The 25,143-nt window shown below is 36.4% G+C and overlaps 2 protein-coding genes and 1 pseudogene across 4 annotated transcripts; 2 read left to right on the top strand and 1 right to left on the bottom strand.

Annotated features, from left to right (window-relative positions):
• The first annotated feature begins 7,436 nt into the window (after nucleotides 1–7,436).
• LOC130745337 (CO(2)-response secreted protease-like) lies at nucleotides 7,437–9,656 on the top strand (annotated as a pseudogene).
• On the bottom strand, nucleotides 8,133–11,311 carry LOC130745338 (uncharacterized). 2 transcript variants are annotated; one of them, XM_057597523.1, is made up of 2 exons: nucleotides 10,347–11,311; nucleotides 8,133–8,671 (listed from the first exon to the last, which is right to left on the bottom strand). In XM_057597523.1, the coding sequence occupies exon 1, from the start codon at nucleotides 11,244–11,246 to the stop codon at nucleotides 10,377–10,379; it is 870 nt and encodes a 289-aa protein (XP_057453506.1). In that variant the 5' UTR covers nucleotides 11,247–11,311; the 3' UTR covers nucleotides 8,133–8,671; nucleotides 10,347–10,376. The 2 variants fall into 2 exon arrangements, with proteins under 2 accessions (XP_057453506.1, XP_057453505.1); XM_057597522.1 differs by having other exon boundaries at nucleotides 8,133–8,570.
• Nucleotides 11,312–12,954: 1,643 nt separating this feature from the next.
• LOC130745336 (uncharacterized) lies at nucleotides 12,955–22,152 on the top strand. Of its 2 annotated transcripts, none has more exons than XM_057597521.1 (14): nucleotides 12,955–13,368; nucleotides 13,457–13,581; nucleotides 14,017–14,111; nucleotides 14,215–14,343; nucleotides 14,572–14,760; nucleotides 14,984–15,166; nucleotides 15,738–15,816; nucleotides 16,047–16,098; nucleotides 20,052–20,253; nucleotides 20,345–20,518; nucleotides 21,137–21,223; nucleotides 21,303–21,392; nucleotides 21,534–21,609; nucleotides 21,719–22,152. In XM_057597521.1, exons 1-14 carry the CDS (start codon nucleotides 12,986–12,988, stop codon nucleotides 21,736–21,738), a joined length of 1,884 nt encoding a protein of 627 aa, XP_057453504.1. In that variant the 5' UTR covers nucleotides 12,955–12,985; the 3' UTR covers nucleotides 21,739–22,152. The 2 variants fall into 2 exon arrangements, with proteins under 2 accessions (XP_057453504.1, XP_057453503.1); XM_057597520.1 differs by having other exon boundaries at nucleotides 20,049–20,253.
• The last annotated feature ends 2,991 nt before the right edge of the window (nucleotides 22,153–25,143 follow it).

The raw sequence follows: 25,143 nt of genomic DNA, 5'->3' as shown, positions 1-25,143 counted from the left end.
ATACCCCGGCTCAAAACCTCTTTCTCTATGACTTCGCGGTTGAGGCCGGTAAGCAAGAATTCTGAAGGTTCAATGGCGTTAGGAAGCATGTTGAAGTAGCTGGAGGAACCGCTCTCTTTACCAGGAGCTTGCTCAATCTGGGTTGCGGCGACATTAGAAGGTCCCTCTTCGCGGCAAGGTGGGGAAGGCGCAGAGCGTCCATCATCTGTTGGGGGCGGGCTAGGAGGTGCGTCCTGGCGAGGGGGAGACTGGGGAGTTTCATTTTCTTTCCTTTTCTCCCCGGCAGGAGCATCAGAAGACGTGGCGGCTGTTGTGGCATTGACGGTGACAGATTTCTCAGCAGCTGAAGGTTGGGAGATGTTGGCGGTTGAGTCAGCGGTTGGCGACGGATCAGCAGAGGTAGTTGTAACACCAGCAGAGGTAGTTGTGGTATCGGTGGAGGCAGCTGTGGCACCTACAGCAGTGGACTTGGTGGCGGCTGCAGAGGCCACGTCCGCGGTGGCAGATTTGGGGGCCGGGATAGTGGTTGTCTCGGTAGCCGCGGCGGCGGAGGCTTTAGCAACACTTTTACCCTTAGACGCAGCGGCGGTGGTGGGTTGAGCGCCAGGGTTGGAGGTGCCGGCGACGGAGGAGGCTTTGACCAATTTTCTCCTTTTGGGAGCGTTGGCGCCCTCACCTTGGATCTCGACACCGCCCCGCTTTTTCACGTCGCCCTCAGTGTTGAACTTTGGGGAAAAGCAGGCCATTTTTCTCTCACGAGCCTTCAGGAGCTCGGCGTTTGTGAAATTCATATCTTCTGCAGCGATAAAAAAAAATCAGTGACAGCATAGGAGACAAGAAAGCAAATGTTGACAATAAAAAGTAAGCTATGGAGAACCTAAGTATTTGGGAGTTCTTGAGAGGTCAGCGCCCTCAAGGACTGTTGTGCAGTCAAGGATGGGAAGTGGGGCAAGAAGATTAAGAAAGGCTTTGTCGTTGGCGGACAAAGACTCTTCTGAAGGATCGGTGATCCCATTGGGCTTCTCCGTCCAGTAAAGAGGGAAAAGGGCGGTCCCGTCCCTAAGGGTGAATGCTTCTGGGTAGGCAGGGTGAACCGCCACACGAAAGTACTTCCGCGCGAAGGAGGACTTCGCGTTACTTTTGTGGGGATGCAAGCACTTCCGGCCGGCTCGGGCCTTCAAGGAGATCCATCCTTTGTTTTTGATGGACTTGGGGTCAACATCGTAGAGGTAGAAAAAACTGGTGGGAGAGGGGGCGATGCCAACAGCGGCGCATAAAATTTCAAAGCACCGAATGAAGGCCCAGGCGTTGGGGTGGAGTTGGCAGGGAGCCGAGTTGATGTCGCGGAGGACGGTTTGGACAAAGGGCGAGAAGGGAAGCCTGATTCCAAGCTCGCTAAACATGTATTCGTACGCAAAGAAAAAGTGGGATCTCTTTACGTCGCCGTCTGGCTTATGAAGCCATGGGCGATCCCCAGGACTACAAATCCAGATCCTGAGTTTGGCGTTAAACTCATCATCATAGGACAAGCCACCCAGGGAGTTCACGAATTGCACGATGAGATCGCTATTTTGGAAGATGGAAGGTTGGTCTATAGCCTCGTGTTTGGGGGCTACTTGGACTGGAAGGGGCAGAGTGGCGTAGGTTTTTAGTCGGAAAGCAGGGATCTCCGGAACCTCTAAAGGGAGGCCGCCGGCGGCAGTGGAATCAGGGTCACTTTCGGAGGAGGAAGAGGAGTGATTAGGGGAGGTAGGGTTTGAAGCCATTTTTAGAAGACAGAGAAATGAAAGAAAGGAAAAGATGAGTACGTGTATGATGCAAAGATAAAGACAGTAGAACTCACCGGAGTGGGAGGTGAAGAGTGGGTAGCGGAAAGGGTGGTAAGCGACGGCTCCGGAACGGAAGTGGGCAGAGGGGGTTTGGTAAGCGATTAAGGAAGTAAAGAGAGGTCGCGGAAAGGGATGTTCGTGGGGAAGAAGGGTTTTTATAGGTGAAGGGGGGAAGCTGGAAGGGTGACGCGTGTTGGACGCGTGTGGAAGGTTGGAAGTCATGATGGTTTTGGGAAGGTGGGTCGCGTGCAAGGGGGAGTTACTGCGCACGATGGGACAGTTATGAAAAGTGGAGTGACGGTTCCGGAGAAAGAGGGAAATCGATGTAACTGACACATCACGTGGGGCAGTCACGTGGGGCAGTTAGGGATTTGAAAGGGTTTTCAAGGGAAAGCGCGAAAGGCCTCGCCACTGTAAAAACCAAACACCATCGCCTGTTACTCTTCCCGCCGGCGAACGATCATACACCTGTTCCAACTAATCGCCAATACGAAGTGAACGCTCTCGCCGCATGCGGACTTGTGGACTTGCCGGCTCGGCTGCTCGTCAAGTCAGTACATGTGGACTTGTGGACTTGCCGGCTCGGGTTGCTCGCCAAGTCAGTGGACGGGATGGCTAAAGGTGTTAGTTTCCTTTTGCTCACGCCATGTTGGCGATATAGTTTACCACACTTTTCTCAAGTCATGTTGACAGCTTAGATCCCAGTGTACAATAGGACACATGTAAAGGCACTTAAAAGACACACTTAGCTCTCATACTTCGAGCTCGGTGTCTTGTGGACTAGTGGACTGGGCGAGCCCCTAAAGGGGCAACGCCCAGCATGTAGCCCGTCCTGTAGCGGGACCCTGGCCTTAAAGTTGGGCCTTGATCCCGGAGGCCCAATTGGCCCAATAGGTAGTACCCAAGCTCTATAAATAGGAGGTAGTTACCAATTGTAAGGGACTTTTGGCTCATTTGGGGAAAATCATGTATGAAATTCAGCATTCTCTCTCTCATTCTCATTCTCTCTCAGCACAATCTCTCTACCTCTAGGTACTATACCTCTCTTCAATGTTCATTCCAAGAACAATTAGGATTTAGGTTGTTTATTTCTTGATTTTATCTTAATTTATCTTATTATTTATTTAATGCTAATTCTAAGAAAATGAAGTTGATTTGGTGCTGAGAGTCCACAAAGCTACCATGGACACGCAGAGATTTGATAGCTGCTATTTCTACCTCTGCCACATGTCGCGATCAGGACAGAGGTATGCCGTAAGATGATGTTACGTGAAGAAGAATTTATCATGTTGTGATTGATGGTTTGTGCCATTTCAGTTTATCCTTTGTTTGTAATTTATTCCTGAATTCTTAAAATTCACATATTTTGTGTGCTTTGATCCAAAAGTTTACAAATTTTTGCATAGACCCTTTAACGAATCATTGTTGAAGACGTAATGTTTTGATTCTGATGTAATGTTTTTTCTATTGTTCTTCTTCCGTTTGTATTTTTTAAAACCAGATTTTAGTATAGTTTGTAGAAATCCATGCGTGTAAAGTCATTCTAAACCAGATTTTGGTATAATTTATAGAAATTTACGAAACTTAGGATAGCCTGAATTTATATTCATTTCTCAACATTTGCACGTTTTTATTCATCATGTTTGAGCTGTGTGTATAAGCATACTATTTGCACTGTATGTGAATGATGCACAACTTACTATTTTTTTTTAATGATGCACAGGTCAGTCAAATTGATGAAAGCATATGAAGAGCTCACATTTAATCTTCATGAGTATGTTTAGCCCATTCTTAAGGTTGGTTCATGTTTTCCTCAAACTCATTAGTTTTGCATATACTCATGTTTTAGTATGCCAATTGGGTGACTTATCTTACTTTGCTCTATATATTTCCTTAAGTTCAATTTAAATTGATTGTTAGTATAAGTTTATTGGTGAAGCAACCACAATTATTTTGGGTGGGAGAATTATTTTGTTTTTTTCTCACATATATAGATAATTTGCTGGGGTGCGCACATATGGGGCAATACACCATTTTTTGTTTCTCTTGACTGAAATGTTCCTTTAATTTTTTGTTTCACAAGGGTTCCACCCCAAGATTCACAAATACACTAAATACAATTCTTTCACCACAGTCCTTTCAAATTTGTGAAGGAGGGTATTTTGTTCTTCAAGACTTCATTTTGGGTTTCTGTTTCAATCTTCTTCATGAATTGATTTTGTTCTTCAACTAATTGTAAGATGTCATATGCTTCAAGAATTCCTGCTTTTTTATTCTTAATCAAAAGCAAAAGGATTGAGGAAAAGAAAATCTTCTAGGGTGCAGAATATTCACTAATTGAAAAAAAAAATATCACGTGTCATTCTCAGATTAATTCTCATAAAAAAATACATTTTAAAATTTTAGATTTGATTAGGATTTATGTTGTTTATTTCTTGATTTTATCTTAATTTATTTTTGATTTATTTTTAGAGTAAAAAAAATACATTTTTAAATTTTAGATTTGATTAGGATTTAGGTCGTTTATTTCTTGATTTTATCTTAATTTATTTATTATTTATTTTTAGAGTATTAATTAATATATCCCAAACTTTTTAAAAAAAAAAAGTGAGTTTGAAAGCTATAGCTTAAGTTAATTTGTTAATATATTCCCAAATAATAATAATAATAATAATAATAATAATAATAATAATAATAATAATAATGATGATAACATGTGTGTGCGGATATGGGCTGGTTGGGTACTATAATGCCCATACCCGCACTCATACCCTCTATTTTTTGCGGGTAATTATCTATACTCAACCTCATACCCATTTAGCGGTTTTTTACCCTACCCATAGTGGGTATTTTTTGCGGGTACCCTATGATTTTGAGACCCATTGTCATCCATAGATTTAGATTTTGGTAAAGATGGATAGCTTCCTGTAATGACATTGAATTGTCTAAAGGTGGAGAGCTTCGAGTTGCTACCCACGTGAGTATGGAGACGGGTACATGTAATTTTTAAAAACGCGGGTATGGAGATGGTACTATAGTACCTACCCATTGTCATCCCTACTTAGTTGGAATAAAAACAATAATGTTATACTTTATGATATATCTTACACAATCCTAATTTGTGCTACTATCACATTAATTTTTTTTAAGATTAATATGTTGATAATTTCTTATATCTATGATTTGTGTTATCGTCTTCATATTTACGAAGAATGTGAAACGAGTTCCTCTTGGTCTCAATCGAGCTTAGAAGAGAAGTCTTTATGTCCACTTTACTCATCAATTCTGACTTTTCTATTTCATTCGTTGTTTAATATATTTTTAATAATCAAAGTATTAATTAATGTATCAAATACAATAGACATATTTCCCGTGCAACGCGCGGGTAAAAAACACTAGAAATATTAAAATCAGGTTTAGAATTGCTTCACACGCATGGATTTCTACAAACTATACTAAAATCTGGTTTAAAAAAATACAAAAGCGGAAGAAGAACAATAGAAAAAACATTACATCAGAATCAAAACATTACGTCTTCAAGAATGATTCGTTAAAGGGTCTATGCAAAAATTTGTAAACTTTTGGATCAAAACACACAAAATATGTGAAATTTAAGAATCCAGGATTGAATTACGAACAAAGGATAAACTGAAATGACACAAACCATCAATCACAACATGATAAACTCTTCTTCACGTAACATCATCTTACGGCATACCTCTGTCCTGATCGCGACATGTGGCAGAGGTAGAAATAGCAGCTATCAAATCTCTGCGTGTCATGGTATTTTTCTGGACCCTCAGCACTAAATCAACTCCCTTTTCTTAGAATTAGCATTAAATAAATAACAAGATAAATTAAGATAAAATCAAGAAATAAACAACCTATATCTTAATCAAATCTAAACTTTAAAAAGGTACTAAATAAAGATAGATAAAAACTATCAAAATCTAGCAAATCACAATAAAAAACTCATAAAATCCTGAATTAAATAAAAATATGAAAATTCAATAAAAATACCATAAAAATTCATTTATACTCTAAATGTAACTCAAAAATAAAATAAAATATTTCATGAAATTAAAATTAAATAAATAATAAATAAGGATAGATAAAAACTATCAAAATCTAGCAAATCACAATAAAAACTCATAAAATCCAGCATTAATTAAAAATCCGAAAATTCAATAAAAATTAATTATTATACTCTATAAATAAATGTAAAATAAAATAAAATATTTCCTGGAAGTAAAATTAAATAAATAATAAGATAAAATTAAGAATTAAACAACCTAAATTCTAATCAAATCTAAAATTTAAAAAGGTACTAAATAAAGATAGATAAAAACTACCAAGTCTAGCAAATCACAATAAAAACTCATAAAATCCTGAATTAATTAAAAATCCGAAAATTTAAGAAAATTTAATTAATATACTTTAAAAGTAAATCTAAAATAAAATAAAGTATTTTCTGGATTTAAAATAAATAATAAGATAAATTAAAATAAAATTAAGAAATAAACAACCTAAATCCCAATCAAATCTAATATTAAAAATGGTATTAAATAAAGATAGATAAAAACTAACAAAATCTAGCAAATCACAATAAAAACTCGTAAAATCCAGAATTAATAAAAAAATTCGAAAATTCGATAAAAATTAATCAATATATTCTAAAAATAAATTTAAAATAAATTAAAAGACCAAATCTTATCCTTTAAAATAATATCAATCAATTATTTTAGAATATATAAAATTAAAACATATATCAATTGAAAATTATATCTTCTAAAATAATATCAATTAATTAGGTTAGAATATATAAAATTAAAACATATATCAATTGAAAATTATATCCTCTAACAAATTGACACGTGGAATAATTTTTATGAGAATTAATCTGGTGCTGACACGTCACTAAGAATTAATCTAGTGCTGACATGTCACTATGAAAGTTCTTCTTTTCTAATATATATTGATTAGAGAAAATCTTTTAAAATTTTAATGGATTATTATCTCAGCACTACATGTTTTATTTTTATATTGTAAATTATGAGAAAGAATAAAATGATAAATCAGGGGATTCCTGTAAATATGCAGTAAATTAGGCTTGAGACATTTCCTAATTTAAAGGGATAAAGATATAAAAAAATTTTGGATGATTTGGTTTTAAATCAAAATAGGTCAAGATTTATTTGATTTTGAAATAAAATATGTCAAGATTTTATTTAGTAATTATGGTGTGACACGTGTCAACAGAAGAGAAGCTCAAATGAGAATTAATCTTTGAGTGACACCTCATCAAATTGGTTTGAGAATTAATCTGAAGTGACACCTCATCAAATTGGTCTGATGGAAGTTCTTCTTTTCTAATATATATTGATATTGATATTGATATTAATATTGATATTGATTCTTATTTTTCAGAACTAAGAATTTCACATCATCCCCTCCAATGGTTAAGAACTGAGATTCTTAACTCAAAAATAAGAACTAAGAACCTTGTATTGGAAATGCTCTAAGAACCTTTTTTAGTTGCCGTGACAACTTTATTAATGGGATAGGGAATGAGATACCAAACATGGACATAAGATCTTAATACAGTTTGGTTGATTTGTGATTATGATTTCTTCTTCATGTTTCCTTTGTTTACACTGTCAGGGAACAGGCATTAGCTTCTCAAACCTTACTAGTTCAAAGTTGTATCCTCTTGTCTTTGGAGAGAAAGTTGCTGCCAAATTCGCCCCAGCTTCTCAAGCTAGGTACACACCTAATTGTCATTATTCTTGTCATGTTATTGTCATCCTTTTAAACCAAAAATAATTTAAGAATTGTCATTTCATTTCTCACTATTTCTCTTGCCATTAACTTAAAAAATAAAGTTCAACAGGCCAACTCAAATTAGGTGCATCAATTGCTGTTACTGACGGTATATGTAACTAGTACACTTTATACCAGAATAAGTGATTGCATACTTGATAAACGTAGTGTGTTAAGGACTTAACTGTTTTCTGAAATGAATGCAGGAACTGTTATCCTGGATCACTAGATTACAACAAAGTAGCATGCAGCATTGTTGTTTGTGTTAGTGATGATCCAAGTATTTCAAGACGAGTCAAGAAGCTAGTTTTACAGGATGCTAAAGCCATGGGAATGATACTCATTGACGAGGACAGAAAATATGTTCCCTTTGATGCTGGTACATTACCCTTCACAGAGGTGGGGAATCTAGATGGGTATCAAATCCTTAAGTACATAAACGACACCAAGTAAGCATTATCAACCTTCACACATGGTGATCAGTGACCTAAGAGATAAAAATAACTTTTAACTAAATGCTGAGTCTATGATGCCTTCTATACAGAAACCCAACTGCAACAGTTCTTCCAACAGTAGAAGTTCCTAGATATAAGCCTTCACCAGTTGTTGCATCTTTCTCATCAAGAGGCCCTTCAAGCCTTACAGAAAACATTCTCAAGGTAGTTTTCAACTTTTTGTTCCTAAATGCAGTTCATTTCACATCCATGAACCAAGAATTAACATAAGCATCTTGAGAACAACACACTCACTGTTTCTTTCACTAATCTGTTTTCCAGCCAGATGTCATGGCTCCAGGTGTTAGCATCTTCGCTGCCATGATTCCCAAAAGTGATGAACCAGGAAGTGTTCCAATTGGGGAAAAGTCATCCTTGTTTGGCATAAGATCTGGTACATCCATGGCTTGTCCACATGTGACAGGAGCTGCAGCATTCATCAAATCAGTACATGGAAGATGGAGTCCTTCAACGATCAAATCAGCATTAATGACAACAGGTTCAAGACCCACATCGAATTTGGATTTTCTGCAGTCAGGGAAATATGACATTCACGCAGTCAAGGAATGAGTTGTTTGATCAAAATTGAACGACTCATATGTTGAGCTTATCTGAGCCGTCCGATCTTATGAAAACGACTCAGATTACTTGAATGCGTGAATTTAGAATTGTCATTACTACAGGGAACCCAGATCCATCAATATCGGTTTTCTTGTCTTTTAAAGATACATGAGAGAGAAAAAAGGGAATTGAATCATTGATACTAATATTGTACTTTTCTTGTTCCATTCTTCAGCTACAACCTACAATAACATGAGGAAGCCTGTGACCAACAGCTCAAACTACTTTGCCAACCCACATGAAATGGGAGTTGGGGAAATTAACCCACTAAGAGCTCTCTACCCTGGTTTGGTCTTTGAAACAGGTGTGGAAGACTACATCAGATTCCTTTGTTACTATGGTTATTCACAGAAGAACATAAGGTCAATGTCTAAGACAAATGCCACTTGTCCAAAGAAGTCCTCTGAAGATCTTATCTCCAACATCAATTACCCATCAATCTCTACAAAAAAAAATTAAAAGGCAACTGAAAGCAAAAGTGATCACAAGAACAGTTACCAACGTCGGACCCCTTAATGCCACATATGCTGCGAAGGTGCATGCACCAGAGGGATTGGTTGTTAAGGTCATCCCCAATAAACTTGTGTTTTCTGAGGGTGTTCAAAAATTGACCTACAAAGTCTCATTCTATGGCAAGGACGCCAATGCTGGATACCATTTTGGGTCTCTAACATGGCTTGATGGTAGACATTATGTTCATACAGTATTTGCAGTCCAAGCTGAATAAACTTGCACGTATACACACACACTAGCACATATTTAAATAGATTGCATAATACATGCCTGATTCTGATTTTGATTTTTTTTCAGTCTAACTTTTGTTTGTGTGGGAATGAGCTTTTTCCATTCACTAGAGTGAAGAGTCCATAATTCAAAGGAATAATTTATCAATGAAACTCCTCTTACCCAACTTGCATTTATTGGTTCTTAAAAATAAGTTTCAAGCAAGAAATGTTCCCCATAGAACTAATGTTCTAAAACTAGTAATAGGGTGTTCAAAATTAATTCATGAAAGATATTTTGGGGATGCTAGTCTATGCGTTGGTCACAGAGACACAGACCTAGAATGAGTCGTAACAATTAAATAAAATATTTATGGATTGAGTGGATTTTTATCATTTCTTAACTAATTAACTTCCCAACCTAACAAAAGTTTCAAAAGAAAAAAGCGAAACTGATATCTCAATGCACAAAATCCCGATAACTAGATCTCTAACTCATGAACCCTACTGCCCATTTGTCAAAATCATTAACAATTTGACGTCCCTGAGGGTTAGCTCAAATGGTTTGACTGGTAAGAGTTATGAGACATAAGGGTTGGGTGGGATGAAGGGTGAAGGGTCCGGGGTTTGAACCCTGAGGAGGGACTACTTTACCAACATTACTAACAACTAACATTTGTCTATAAAAGAATATTAACAATTTGACATTCTGAATCCAATTGTGTCAAATTTAAAAATTAGAATCCATGAGAAAAACATATTGTTCACGAGTTCCCAACAAGTTGACCACAAGAATCACATTCACACATATTTGAGTTGATGAGTGAATGAAAATAATAGAGCTTTCTAATAACACTTACTTTCTTTCATAACCTAAATGGCTGTCAAATCTAATCTGGTATTATTGGTTGCCGCATCTCCCGGATAAACTTCATGTTCTCCTCCAAGCAAGCTAGGTACTCGTCGGTCTTCATGGCTAACTGCTTGGCGTCAAACAAGCACGCCCCCCTGAAGCTCATGAGCGCCTGATGAATTTCATCCCACCTGACATTCCCCAACTCCTCATTTAATTCATCCCACAAATCCTCATTCAATTCTTCTTGTTCTTCTTTGTTACAATCCCACTTGAGCTTTCTTAAGTCCTCAAGCAAAGAATTCAAATCTTTCAAAACAAACCATTCTTTCCTCATCTGGGATAAGTTTGTGATCATCTCATCGAAGGAAGCTACTCTGGCATTGCTCAATTTGGCTAACCACTTAGCACCCTCATACGTTATCTCATCCAAGTCCTTGATCCTAACAATTAACACGGTGGCTCTATTCCATAGCATTATCCTGGTTTTCATCGGATTGAAGGTCCGCCAGTCCATGTCTTCCACAATGCGGCGAAACTTGGCGGCCTTGGCGAGAATCCGATGGTATAAAACATTTCTGGATGCGTTGAACTCCGATAAGAATTGAAGATCAGGATCCAAGTACCTTGCCTTCAAAATATCCTCTGAACTCGAAAAATCAAACTGCTTCCAGTTCTTGTGCAATTGCGAGGCCCAATGATTTCTCATCAACGTTATGTGCTTCAACTTCTCCTGCAATTGCGAGGCGCTCCATTGGTTTCTCAAAGGAGTCTGATTACTGTCGGGCGAGTTGGGGTCATCGCCGGCACCACCGGAGGAGTTGAAGGTGCATAAGAGGCGGCGATAGTGGAGCAGACAAGGGTTTGACAAAGTGTGGATTCTAATTCTCAGGGAGAATGCCGCCATAGCTGAAGAAGAATGATGATGTAAAACCCTAAATTGATTTGGATTTGGGGGTAATATGAGGGAATTGGGTTTGGACTACTTTGGAGCCCCACCCCTTAGGCTTTGCACCTCACTTCAAGTGGGGAAATTATCGTAAAGTCCTCCCTGACTAAAATATGGTATATTATATGTCGTTTTCAATATGAACAATACTTTACCACATTGTATTAAAACGTATAGGAGAATTATTCAACCCTAGGGTAGTCGATTGATGATTAATTAGAGGTTGTGATGTCTGAAATGGTATGAAATGAGTATGGGTATGAGTCAGTTCATCCTAGGTCGTTAATGGAGTTTCACTGCAAATATGGTTTATCATTATCCATTTTCAATATGAAAAATCATTTGTCGTGTTCAGAATGAAACTTTATTAACTGTATTCAAGATGAAACTTTGTATTCAAGATGAAACTTTATTAATCGTATTTGAAATGAAACTTTATTAACCTTATTTAGTGAAAATATATAATTTATTTAGAAAATATTTAAAATGCATAATTAATTAGTGGAATATAATTAATTAATTAAATGTCTAAACTAGTTTGGATTTCTTAATTTTAATTTTTTACTTTGGACTTATACCAAACGGGTTATGACTGATCCATCGATGGACCAAAATATAACTTACTCACCCTAGTGGGCACCCTTTATTAATTCATTTAATTGTGTTTAGTATTTGCTCTCGATATATTTATTTTTTTTTGAAGGATTTGCTCTATATATATATATATAAATAAAATGCTTATAAAAAAACCTAATAAATAAAATTATATCATTAAAATAATAAATTTTCTGCCAACTGCCCTGATTGAACATGGTTCACAATAGGGGTGTACAAGACCCGGCCCTACCCGCCAACCTGTCCTGTCCCAAGCCTTTAGGGCCGGGTTGAACCGGCCCGATCATTAAAAGATGCCGGCTTAGGGTTGATCATTGAGTTATCTGACTTCGGGTCGGGTCGAGTTCGGGTTGACACTTGGGCCACCCAACCCGTCCCACATATATATTTTATAAAATTTTAATTTGTTATAATAGTCAAAATGTGATAGATGGTGCTCAAGTTGATCTTACCATGTGGATGTTATGAAAATGTTTAACATCTATCTTATTAATTAAATAAACGTTGGTCAAAAGATGGACACTTTCATGCTTTAACAAGAGAAAGTCATGTAATGCACATGTGAGACAAGTGAAGAGAGATAAAAAAAAAATGAGTGACACGTGGATATAGATCAAATAAAATGTAAACCTCTCAAGTGCAATAGATTATGACATAGATTATGCAAGAATTAGATCATTTCAAGCTTTTTTTTCTAAAAAATAGTTCCACTTATAACCCTTTTAGTATGTTATTATCTCTTGCCTTAAAAAAAAAATATGTTATTATCTCTAAATTTTACAATTAGTATCAAATAGTCTTAGATTTATTGTCCCTCGGGTCAACCCGGTCTCATCCTACATAGACCCGTCCTAAATTGGACCCGCATATTATCGGGTTGCTTCGGGTTTTGGGACGGGTTAGGGACTAAGAATTGGCCCGATCAATATTTAGGGCCGGGATAGAGTTAACCAAAACCCGTCCCAACCCGTCCCTTATACACCCCTAGTTCACAAGGTGATTCACTTAAATTGTATCATATAAATTCAAATAATAAATCAAAATTCACAACCCTAGAATCAAATTTACCACTCCAATATTCAATGTCTTTGAGGAGAATACTGTGCACTCATCGGAGATGGGTCTTGTTGCAGCCGCCATCTAAATACTACTTGTTTAGACCAAAATTCTGCGATCATCTATGCTTTCATTCCTTGCCCCCAAAGACCACTGCTAAAGAAGTTGCTTCACAAAGGTGTAGTGAAAGCCTTAAGAGTTCTCAGTTACATGCTTACAGTTCTGAAAGCGATGCAAGTAGAAATAAACAAAACAAGTCTCAGGAAGATGTTAAGCACTGCAATGCACATGAAAGGAGAGAATCACCCTGTTTTGACAGAAGAGATGAGTTTAAAATTGAGATTTTGACAAGAATTGTTCCGTGGGAGAAAATTAACGTTTCTTGGGACACTTTTCCATATCCCATAGAGTAATTACTTACTTATTATTCCTTTTTATATATATATATTTTTTTTATCTTAATGTGGAATTAAGTTGTTGTATGTTTCCATCTGTAGTGAGCATACAAAAAGTCTTCTGGTGGAATTTGCTGATTCACACTTGAGATATAATAAGTTTGCTTCATCTTTTGGTACTGGCCTTGCATCTTCAAGTGGAAGAATATTGCTTCAGAGTATTCCCGGTCTGTTATTTATTCCACTTATTTATCAACTGTCAAATAATTACATTTCTGTTAATAAAAAACACCATCTTTTAAGCAATCTCTCTATGAAGATGATTGCCAGAATCATTCATTTCCCTATAGACATAAAAACTATCTGCAAGGCTGCTCTCTCTCACACACACACACACTCTTTCAGAATCGAGATTATTCTTTCCAAATTGAAAGCATTTCCCCTTCTCTTACTTGCAAATTGAGAGCGAACATCCTATTTGAGCTGGAAAGGCTTGCACTGTTTAAATTCGATCAAAATGGATTTAGAGTAATTGATTTTCAAACCTGATGTAAAATGAACTAATAGTGTTTTGGATGCTATATTATTAACATCTATACCTCAGTTGTTTTATTCTAAGTTCTGTTGAGTCTGAATGTCTTATATTGTCATTTTATCATCAGGCACTGAGCGTTATCAGGAGAGATTAGTTAGAGCTCTTGCACAACATTTACAAGTTCCTTTGTTGGTGTTTGATAGAAGCATCCTTACTGCTTATGTAAGTTGTGGAAGAAGCTACAAGTTATCCAATGGTTTTTTAGTTAAATAGTATTGGTGCTAGCTAGACTGCAAAAATTTACATGATTTGCATTGTTATGCAGGATATTGAAGAGCCAGATGTTAGTGAAGATGAAAGTGAAGATGCAGAGGCTTCTGCCAAAGCAGTCCTTGAGAAAATTAAAGCTGCTGTTCAGAAACTTGTCCCATATAACGTTGAAGAGTTGCCGAAGGTGTATAGGCTATGAATTGTTTATGAGTAATGATATATTTTCTTCTAAGTTTCTTGGCTGTAGTAAAATGAAGTACCAGGTAACCAGGGAAGCTTTTAATTAGAGCATGGAGTGTAACTTAAGATAATGAATGTTTAAAAAGGGCATTCTGATGCTAGGGTTAATGCCGGCTATCTATTTGCTTGCCAGGTGCTTTCAAATGTTTTCATGATTTGCATTGTTACGCAGGATATATCTGGGAAGGAAGGTTCTCTGGAGTCAGACTCAGAGAATGAGGAAAGGTGGTCGAGCGACTCCGATGTTGAGTCAGATGCTACTGAAAATGAAGATGCAGTGGCTTCTGCCGAAGCAGTCGTTGAGAAAATTAAAGCGGCTGTTCAGAAACTTGTCCCATATAATGTTGAAGAATCGTCGGAGGTGTATAGGCTATTAGTAATTGTTTATGAGTAATGATATATTTTCTTTTAAGTTTCTTGGCTGTAGTAAAATGAACTACCAGGGAAGCTTTTAATTAGAGCATGGAGTGTAACTTAAGATAATGAATGTTTAAAAAGGGCATTCTGATGCTAGGGTTAATGCCGGCTATCTATTTGCTTGCGAGGTGCTTTCAAATGTTTTCATGATTTGCATTGTTACGCAGGATATATCTGGGGAGGAAGGTTCTCTGGAGTCAGAGAATGAGGAAGGGTGGTCGACCTATTCCGATGCCGAGTCACATGCTAGTGAAAATGAAGATGCAGAGGCTTCTGCCGAAGCAGTCGTTGAGAAAATTAAAGCGGCTGTTCAGAAACTTGTCCCATATAATGTTGAAGAATTGCCGAAGGTGTATAGGCTATTAGTAATTGTTTACGAGTATTGATATATTTTCTTTTAAGTTTCTTGGCTGTAGTAAAATGAAGTACCAGGGAAGCTTTTAATTAGAGCATGGAGTTTAAATTAAGATAATGGATATTTAAAAATGGCATTCTGATGCTAGTGTTAATGTCGCCTATCTATTTGCTTGCTAGTTTCAAAACTCACCCATTAGTTTTATTGTGTCTGCACAACGATTATATTTTTGTATTGTTCTATTACTAACCCAGGTTATTAAGTTTCCTTTCTAAATGATCACAATTTATACAACAACAACAACCATGCCTTTTCCCATTATACAAATCAGTCTATGTCATACTGAATTTGCCATATATTAAGTTTATATATAGGTTATTTACCTCTAAATCTCTCAATAATCTGGCCTATGGTTTTCCTAGATAGAGGGATACAGTCTACCCTAACTATTGGACTATCATTAAAAATCACTGTGCATAGCTCTCAAGTGTACATGAGATGAGTATAGAAGCTTTGAACTCATTAAGCTGCAATAGATGGTTTGATATCTCATTCTCTAATGGCAGATAATCTCTGGAGAGTCTGAGACTTCCAAGTCTAATGATGGCAAGTTCGATGATAAATTTGAATGTCAACTAAGAAAAGGTAACTTTGATCTTACATATCATGAACTTGTTATATGTTATTTTGTACTTTGTAGTTTGTCTACTCGCAAGCAGAACTTTAATACAGGCACTTGCCGCAAGCAGATAATTTGAACTTGTGATATTGAATGATGGTGCAAACTTTTAATAAATCATCTTGTTGGATATTTACTTTGATTTTCCCGTTTGTATTAGCTATATTCATGTAATTAACTACATTACTGCTTTTAGGCGACCGTGTGAAGTACATTGGGCCAGATATTCCAGTTACAGCTGATGATAGGTAATAAAATGATTCCTCTTATTTTTCTTGCCCCCTATATGGTTATTTAGTTTTTATTTATTTATGATCGTACGAGGCTAAAAGCCCAAAAACAAGAGGGATTAATCCTTTACATAACGAGTATTACAAACATCAAACATGAACGGAATCCTAAACGAAGATAACATGCTCAAACCATGCTTTGCAAAAGCATCTGCAATTGTGTTGGCTTCCCTATAAATGTGTGCACCCGAATACCTGGGACAGACAGCAATATATGTTAAGTGTCTCCCTTTCCTACTAGTATTAGTAAGAAGGATATCATTCATAACCTTCTATAAGAGGTTTTTCCTCTGAGGCCCTTTCCATTTCCACACAACTTTAAACAGCCTTGTATCCCCGTCAAGAACCGGATCTGATAGAGAGGCATAAGCAGATTAAACAGTGAAATCACCATCTGAAGTCATGTTCCAGGCCTGCATCCTCATCCTCAGCATTCGAAGGAGGATACAGCCATGATATGATTCATAGTTTCAGGGGGCAGCCAATCCATCTGAGACACAAAATTCCTGCTCCCATCTTCATTAATAAAATCATTGCAGCACTTATTTATCTCATCATTAGTCAATTCCTTTAGTGCCTGACCTTGCAAAATACCTCAGTCTGGCAGCCAAGGATCTAACCCGAACCTGGCCTTCAAGCCATTCCAGGCCTCCATATGATCTCCTCCCCAACAAAGTTCCAGCTGGGAAAACCCCTCTCCACCAATTAGAGCTACTTTTAGGCTTTGAGAACATTGGGAGTGCACCATACACTTAGACTTAAGCAACTGAGCCCACAAATCATCATTGTGAGTACAGATTCCCCAACTTACCTTCATTATGAAAGCCAAGTTGACTTCCCTAGCAGACCTAAGCCCAAGGCCTCCTTGTAAAGTTGGGCAGCAAATTCTGTAACAAGATAGCAGATGAATTTTCCTGCTATTGTTAGTATTTCCCCATACAAAGTCTCTGACCTTCCTATCAATGCTACCACAAAGTAGACATAAGGAGAAGGTTAGTTTGCATAACATATGTAGGTAGGGATGATAAAACAGATTAGATAAATTAAGTCTTCCAGCAAAGGAGAGGTTCCTCATCATCCACTCATATAACCTCCTATTTGCTCTCTTGGTCAAATACTGAAAAGTTTGCTTGGAAACTAGACTCTTATATGGTGGAGAAGTACCCCAAGATATTTCCTCAGGTCATCAGCTCTAAGAAAACCCATTTCAGAACTCAATTGATCTCTCTCACAGAAGAATGCACATTCATAGAAAAACAAACCCTTGTCTTTTCCTTACTTAATTTCTTATCCGAACATATACAAAAACAATCCATGGAAGCTTTGACTCCCTCTACTTGATCTAGGTTAGCTTCAGCAAAAGAACATTAAATCATCTACAAATAATAAATGAAAGAGAGGAGGACCATCAAGAGTCTCTCCATGTTAGAAGGATCACCGAAGACACACTTTTTTTTTTTTACAAATTTTAAATTTTGAGATTTTCATTCTTCTTGTGCTATTTTTGTGTTTTTCTTCTTTCCATGTTTTAATTTGAAAATTGGGGGAGTGATGGAAAAGATGATTGTTTGGTGTGTTTTGTTCAATTCATGCAAGTAGTGTAGTCGTTTTTTCTGTGCCTTTTTATTTACCTAAAAGTTGAGAACTTTTTATTTATTTTTTCGTGAGTAATTGCCTGATTTGAAGTTTTGAACCCAAATTAAAACTTCAACTTTGATCCATTTGAATGTGGTGGTTAGGGGTGGAAATAAGCCAAGCGACCTGTCAAGGGTCTACAACCTGGCTCGTCAGGGCCTGGCTTGGCTTGTTTGTTAAAAAGGTTGGGTCTAGACTTTTTAAAATGCTTAATTGACTAAAAATGTCAGACTTTCAAAAAAGGCTTATTTGGCTTGATAAGCCGACTTGTTTATGTAATATTATTTTTATCGATAATATAAATAGTATTATGTGAGAGCAATGATATGCAAGTTTTATTATTTGAAAAGGAAATGCAATGATATATAAAGACATATTAGCCCGTGGCCTATTAGCGTGCCGACTTATTGGTTCTCTTTATTTGAAATTATCTGTTAAATATACTTTTAAGTAGGCTGGCCAGACCTTATAACAGGCCAAGCCAAACCTTAAAATTTAGCTTGATGAAAGGCCACAGGTCAAGATTGGGCCACAAAAAGAGAATGCAGGCCAGACTTGGGCCACGCAAAGCCAGCTTGGCTTATTTTCACCCCTAGTGGTGGTGTGAGGCAGTGAAGCGTGAGGAATAAAGTTTGAGACGTGATTGGCGGGAGCAGTGACGGATCCAGACAATTAGAGTTGTGGGGGCAATATGTACACACACTTATACATAATCATGTAATGTTAAAATATAAAATTTTATGGGAGCAATTAGTACATTTTATGTGTATAATATTTAATTATATAAAACACTTGTGGGAGATTAACACATTCCATACATATAATTTTCATTGAGTAATGTTACTTACACACCTCTCTTTTGAGGTGTAAGAGGTGGAATGATGAGAGAGATAGGAAGAAAAGGAAAAGTATGAGCGAGAAAGTATGAGATGTGATAGATGGTAAGAAGAGAGAGATAGAAATAAAAAGAGATGGAAATGAAGTGTTTTAAAAATGAGGTGTGTATATATCATTACTGATTTTCATTAACTACAAAATTTCCGTGGGGGCACTTGACCCCACGAGCTTCTTAGTGCATCCGTCCCTGGGCGGGAGGGCTTACCTTTTGCAGGGGACATTTGTGATTGTTAATTAATCTTGTCCACATTTTCCTTGTTTGAGTTTAAGCAATCCAAGAAGTCTGTGTCATGAATTTCCACTCCAGATCCTGAGCCTTTAACAACGGCCTTGATGGGGCTATTAGGCCCTGCCAAATTGCCCAACATTTTTTTCGATCCTACATCCCTGGCCATTTTTGAGAATTGACTCAAAGCAATATGAGACTTGGCCTGCAGAACACCATGTTTAGATTTTTTGTTTCCACCACTTCTTCCCTTAACCTTCTTTGAAAACCCAATAAAACCCTGCACATTAAGGGCCTCACTCTCTTTCACTTCCAAATTCTGATCCTTTATTTTTGGAGAAGATTGCTCAGGAATTACAAGAGGGATTGGATTGCACCTGCCACAGTGCCCTGAACAGAGCCTTTAACTTCAGAAGTACCTCCCAGCACACCTTTGGTGCTCAGATCTGCAGTTTATTATACAAAGCATCATACCTTGCAACCTTCTTTCTCACAGAACCACCCTGCCCAGCACTAGAGTTCCTAGGAGGCCCCATCCTTGGTCTCCTATTTTTCTGAACAAGCATCAAAGGCCCAAATTCTTCAGCAGAATCCTTGATAAAGTTCTTCCCCAAGCTTCTACTACGTGCAGTTTTCACCTGTTTCTCCTTCATGATCTCTTTTGCAGTTAGGTTACAAGCGCCCACTTATGTCCATAACGGCCACAATGAAAGCATGCGAAATGTAACCCCTCATTCTCAACCGGAAGCCTTCTCTTGTGAATACTAACTCTAGATACCAACACTTAGTGAAATCGACAATGAAAGCATGCGAGAAGAGGAATTCTTCACAGTTCACACTAGAGGTTTCCTTCTTGGCGGCCATTCCCGGTATTCTGATTGAAATAACCGTTTTTTCTCTCTAACTTTCTTGCTCTAACTTTCTCTCTATTCTCTAATAGTATATGGGTTTCTAGCATCACACTATATATGGTTACTTAGTGATGCTATCTCATGACACGGTTACCATTATAGTTTGATATTCCTTGAAGCTTATCTGTTAGATTGTTTTTTATTGACAAACACTGTAAATTGCATGCAAATGAGAATTATTTATTTCTCATGCAGGTATTGCTTTTATCCAATTTTAACCAATTTTGGATGTATTGCAGCAGGCCTTTAGCTAATGGTCAGAGAGGAGAGGTGTATGAGGTTAATGGAGATCGAGTCTCTGTCATTTTGGATATTAATGAGGATGAGCTGGAAAGTGTTGATAATAGAAAGCCACCAATTTGTTGGACTAATGTTAACAACATTGAGCATGATCTTGATGCTCCATCAGAGGATTGCTACATAGCAATGGAGGCTTTATGTGAGGTGGTATTTTTCAATTTTTGGAACCAAAACCAATTTTGGATTAGTAATAATAATAGGTAGACATCACCATGACTGACTGTTGGTTTTGCAGGTTTTACATTCCGAACAACCACTTATTGTCTATTTTCCAGATGGTTTGCATAAATCAGTTCCGAAGTCAATCCAAAGTGAGTTTTTTCACAAGGTCCAAGAGAAGTTTGAACTGCTATCTGGCCCCATAGTACTGATTTGTGGGCAAAACAAAGCTCAGTCGAAAGGACAATTAGTAAGCTTTAATTTTTATTTATATTCTAAAAGTCTCCTACTGATTTGCATCATTTTGACTTTTCTTATTTATCATATTTGACAGACAATGATACTTTCAACTTTGCTTGCGTTGCTAAGTTGGTAATGATGTTAGAAATAAAGTTAATAATAATTAGAAAATAAAGGTTAAAAAATGAATGGTCATGAGTTAGTATGCATTAAGGAGAATTATGTGTTTAAGGGCCATCATTCTTTGTTATGTAACCACTAAGCATTTACCATGTCTATTAAGTATTTTTAATTGAGTAATTATGTAGTTGTTATGTGTTTATCATTATAAATGGAAGACCATCTCATGTAGCATGTGAGGAGAAATAATGAGTTCCTCATTTTCTATATTCTCCATCTTTTATTTTTCCAACAAATGATTCCTATCTTTCTACATTTTTTTGCATTAGTTCAAAAATAGTATTCCATGGTTTCAAATTTTGCTTCTATTAAATCACTTCTTCTTCTTCTACTTAGATCCCCTAATATGTTGATAAATGTAAAGTCGTTGAATTTTTTCATGGTTGAAATTTATGTCAACCTTATCTCCTCCCAAATTTATTGAATTCATTTTCATAATTGTTCACAGCTTTTTTCTATGAATAAAGGGCAAAAGACATCAAAAGATGGTGAATTTTACAAGCCCTTTAATGTGTTGTCTATACAGCCACCTAAGGTAAATTTTAAGTATATCTATTATTAGTTTCATTATATCGTGGTTTATGTCATCTGAAATTCTGTATGACTCTTTACAGGATGAGAAACTACTGGCAATATTCAAGAAACAACTTGAGGAAGATAGGAAAATTGTGATTTCACAAAGATATTTGAAGAAACTACGGAAAGTAATTCTCTTATTTCTGAAGCGTCTATTGTTACCTTGCGGATGACTGATCATATGTGTGTGTGTGATGACATATGGAATCTCTTAATATGTTATATTCCATCAATGTACATTTATAGCAAGCTGGACTTTCTTGTTCTAGGTTCTCGACGAAAATCAGCTGTCGTCAGTGGACCTCTTGCATGTAGATACTGATGGTGTCATTTTGACTAAGCAAAGTAAGAAACTCTACTTAGATTTTAAAACTGTTAGAATTAGTTACATTAAATTACTCGTAGATATGATTAAGATACAATTTTCCTGCAACACCAAACACTTCTCTTGCAGATCAAGATAAATCCAGATGAAGATCCAATTCAGAAAGAGAGTCTTGGCTAATATGGGGTTGCTGTCCTTTTGGGTGGTAATACAATTTAAGTTTATTGGACTGTGATTGTTTGTTTTGGTGGGGTTACTGTCAAAGCTGGCTTTCCATTTCAATTGGCTTGGCTTCATAGGGTCTTTGGCTTTAATGTTGGGGTTGATCTAGGACTAGTAGTGGGGAAGGTGCTGTAGGTTTGGGTGTGGTCCGTCTATTTTGGTTTAGGTGCAGCTATGTCTGCAGTTTTCTTTTTTCTTGTTCTTTTGGCTTGTTAGTTTTTTCTTGTTTCTTTTCTTCGTATTGGGTTGAAGTACCCCTTGTACTTCCTATCAATACAATCATTGCTTATCTAAAAAAAAAAAAAATTCAGAAAGAGAGTGAAATATCTTTACTTGAAAAATAATGTGGCTAAACTTTAATTTTAATAAGTGAAAGGATTTGTTTAGAACTAATTTTAAGTTTATTTTCATAAATAAATTTATTTCTAAAATTAATATTAATGTTGACTCATTTACACGTGGCCATTTATTATTGGTCCAACTCAGTTTTGGTGTGTTACCTTAAGCTGGGTTAGAGCATCTACATTCATCATACTGACTAAAATATCTACATTTCATTTTTTTTATAGGGTTAAGGGTCATATTAGTCATTTTGTTTGTAAAAACGTTTGATTTTGGTCCCTTAGTCAAAAAATCGCCAGTAATTATATTATAAACCGCTAGTAACTGTAAAAAAAACCGCAACTAATCGTCATTTTTTTACTAAGGGACCAAAATCAAACACTTTTATAAACACAGGGACTAATATGACCCAAAATCAAACATCTACATTTCCCATAATACCACATCATCTACACCACTTTACTAATTTTTTTACTACAACCCAACAACTCTTAAATTTTCTATAGTGGATCCCTCCATCAACATAACATTTGTATATTTTATTATTTATCTCCATTTTAATCTAATTATATTAATTGTAAGTGCTTGTAATAAATACAAGTTCAATTTTCAAGTCTAGTGTAGAGTATCTATTCCCACATACTTATTTTTGTCATGTTGGAATTGAATATGTATTCCAATGGTAATAGATACTCATATGAGTATGTATTTAACATTAGATACTACCATTGGAGATGCTCTTAAGGTACCACAACAAGCACCATTTTTTTTAAGTGAGTGTTTCGTTATGTTCTGTTTTGTTCCACCTTTTTCAACGGAATCAAAGTGTTTCGTTCCTGGAGCTTTTTGTCCTGTTCTGTTCCATTCTAAAAACATAACAAACACAGAATGAAACACATATGCCATATTTCGTTCCCTTCCAAACTGTCTACCAAACGCTATACCTAGAGATGCACTTCCAAAACCTGCCCTAGAAGATATGGTTTCATTGCCACTGATAGAGAGTTTTCTATCAACCTAGTTAGATGGACCATCTGAGTCAGAGGTCAGAACCTTCAATGTTGGTAGAAGACTCTTCAGATTCAATTTCAGCAGGGGATACCACTTCAAGTTCGATATCATTACCCTCATGATATTTTTAATAACATGATGCACACTTTGAATTGTAGTTGGATAAACTTCATCTTCAGAAAGCCTTGAAGTTTCTCCTTCCCGGTGTTTCAATCTGTGTAGGGTGTACATTCATCTAAGTCTCATGTTGTAATGACTCTTACTCCGGCTAGTGTTGGCAGTTTACAACTTTGGAGGCTATAACAAATATATACATTTCCTATCATGTTTATGACTTCATGCCCATTTGTTAGTGTGCTAGCATGTGAAATCTTGATGCATACTCAGAATTTAGTAAAGATGTTTCATATTTGAGACATGGAAAAGCAGTAAATTGTATTTTTTTTTCTTCTGATGAGTGACAGAACCACCTTTGAAGAGTGGTCTTGCAATTATGTATGACATAATCTTGCTCATACTTATTAATATTCATTATGTTCCTTTTATCTTATTCTCTCTTTGCTTACTTTGGTGATTATGGATTAACTAATCACCAACATATTAGAGATTTTAAGATTTAATTTAAATATATTTACGAATAAAAAAAATGAAATATTCACTTGGTAAAGCTAATTTGGTGTTGTTTCAAAACCTGTAATGATTGATGCATTCGTGGATTTACAAGGTGCCAGTAAAATTTAAGCCTAATACAATGGTAGATGCATTTGTGGCATTTAAAAAATGCCTGAAGCGATTTGTGGCATACAAAACCGGCATTTAAGCAAAAAATGCCACAATAAAACAGTTGTGGCACCTGTAATAGAGGCACTTAAAGGTGAATGCCACTAATAACACTCGGGGCATTTAATAAATGCCATAACTTAACAATATCAATGCCACTAAAAATACATTTTTTTGTAGTGACTACCTGCAATTTAGCAAATCAAAATGTATTTTTCTCTATTTTTGTTAATAGAAAATAAAAATGCAATTAAATTTTTAAATAAAACAACTAATATAAATACAAAAGATTATCAAAATACTTAAAAAAATAAAATCATTCAACTAATAATATTTTTTTTGGATGGAATAAGCGAGAAATATATAACTTCAAATTTACAATTTTAGATTTATAGTCCTAAAGTTGTAGGTTATTAACTTACTAATTTTAAAAATAAATGGGAGTAAATTAGCAATGATTATGAATACCTTAAATACTCACCTATTTTTTAAAAAAAGAGTAATTTAAAAGCTATATCTTAAGTTAATTTGTTCATATACTACCAAATAATAATAATAATAATAATAATAATAATAATAATAATAATAATAATATGTGTGTGCGGGTACGAGGCGGGAGTACCCATACCCGCACCCATACCCACAACTTTTTGTGGGTAATTACCCATACCCAACCTCATACTCATCTAGCGGGTTTTTAACCTACTCACAGTGGGGATTTTTTACGGATATTCTATGATTCAAGACCCATTATGTAACACCCCGATTTCGGTGGCGTCACTTTAGTAACCAAAAAGAGACTTAATGCGGAAAACGTGAATACATTTTTTTTTTCGATAATATAAACAAGACTGAAATAAATGAAACCCAACAATAAAAGATAAACAGAAACTAATATCCAATATAATCACAGCCCCCGCTGTAAGTAGCAACCTCGTCACGAGTAACCTCCAGTGACGGAAAGAAGAAAAGTGTGACGCCCGTAGGCAATAGGTACAGACCAAAGTAAAGGTGAAGTGTCCGCAACACTATCCCTCGAAAATGAGAATAAGTCAGCCCAGATGGCCTAAAACAAGACCTCCTAAGTCCAACCAACTCTCTGTGATTCCCGTAGAGGAACCACACAAAAAGCTATAGGCGGGAAACTACCCTGTTCCCAAAGGAAAACATAACGGTCAGAGCTAAGACTCTACTCCTAT

The sequence above is a fragment of the Lotus japonicus genome, chromosome 3 (genome assembly GCF_012489685.1).
Source record: "Lotus japonicus ecotype B-129 chromosome 3, LjGifu_v1.2".
NCBI lineage: Eukaryota > Viridiplantae > Streptophyta > Magnoliopsida > Fabales > Fabaceae > Lotus > Lotus japonicus.
The sequence above is the reverse complement of the archived record's forward strand: the minus strand, read 5'-3'. Positions and strand labels throughout refer to the sequence as shown.

Bases quoted from the DNA above. Each gene is read 5' to 3' on its own strand.
- LOC130745338 (XM_057597523.1), bottom strand. From the start codon at position 11,246: ATGGCGGCATTCTCCCTGAGAATTAGAATCCACACTTTGTCAAACCCT.
- LOC130745336 (XM_057597520.1), top strand. From the start codon at position 12,986: ATGTCTTTGAGGAGAATACTGTGCACTCATCGGAGATGGGTCTTGTTG. The intron at 13,369-13,456 runs GTAATTACTTAC...TTCCATCTGTAG, and splicing joins ACTTTTCCATATCCCATAGA to TGAGCATACAAAAAGTCTTC. The intron at 20,519-21,136 runs GTAAGCTTTAAT...AATTGTTCACAG, and splicing joins CTCAGTCGAAAGGACAATTA to CTTTTTTCTATGAATAAAGG.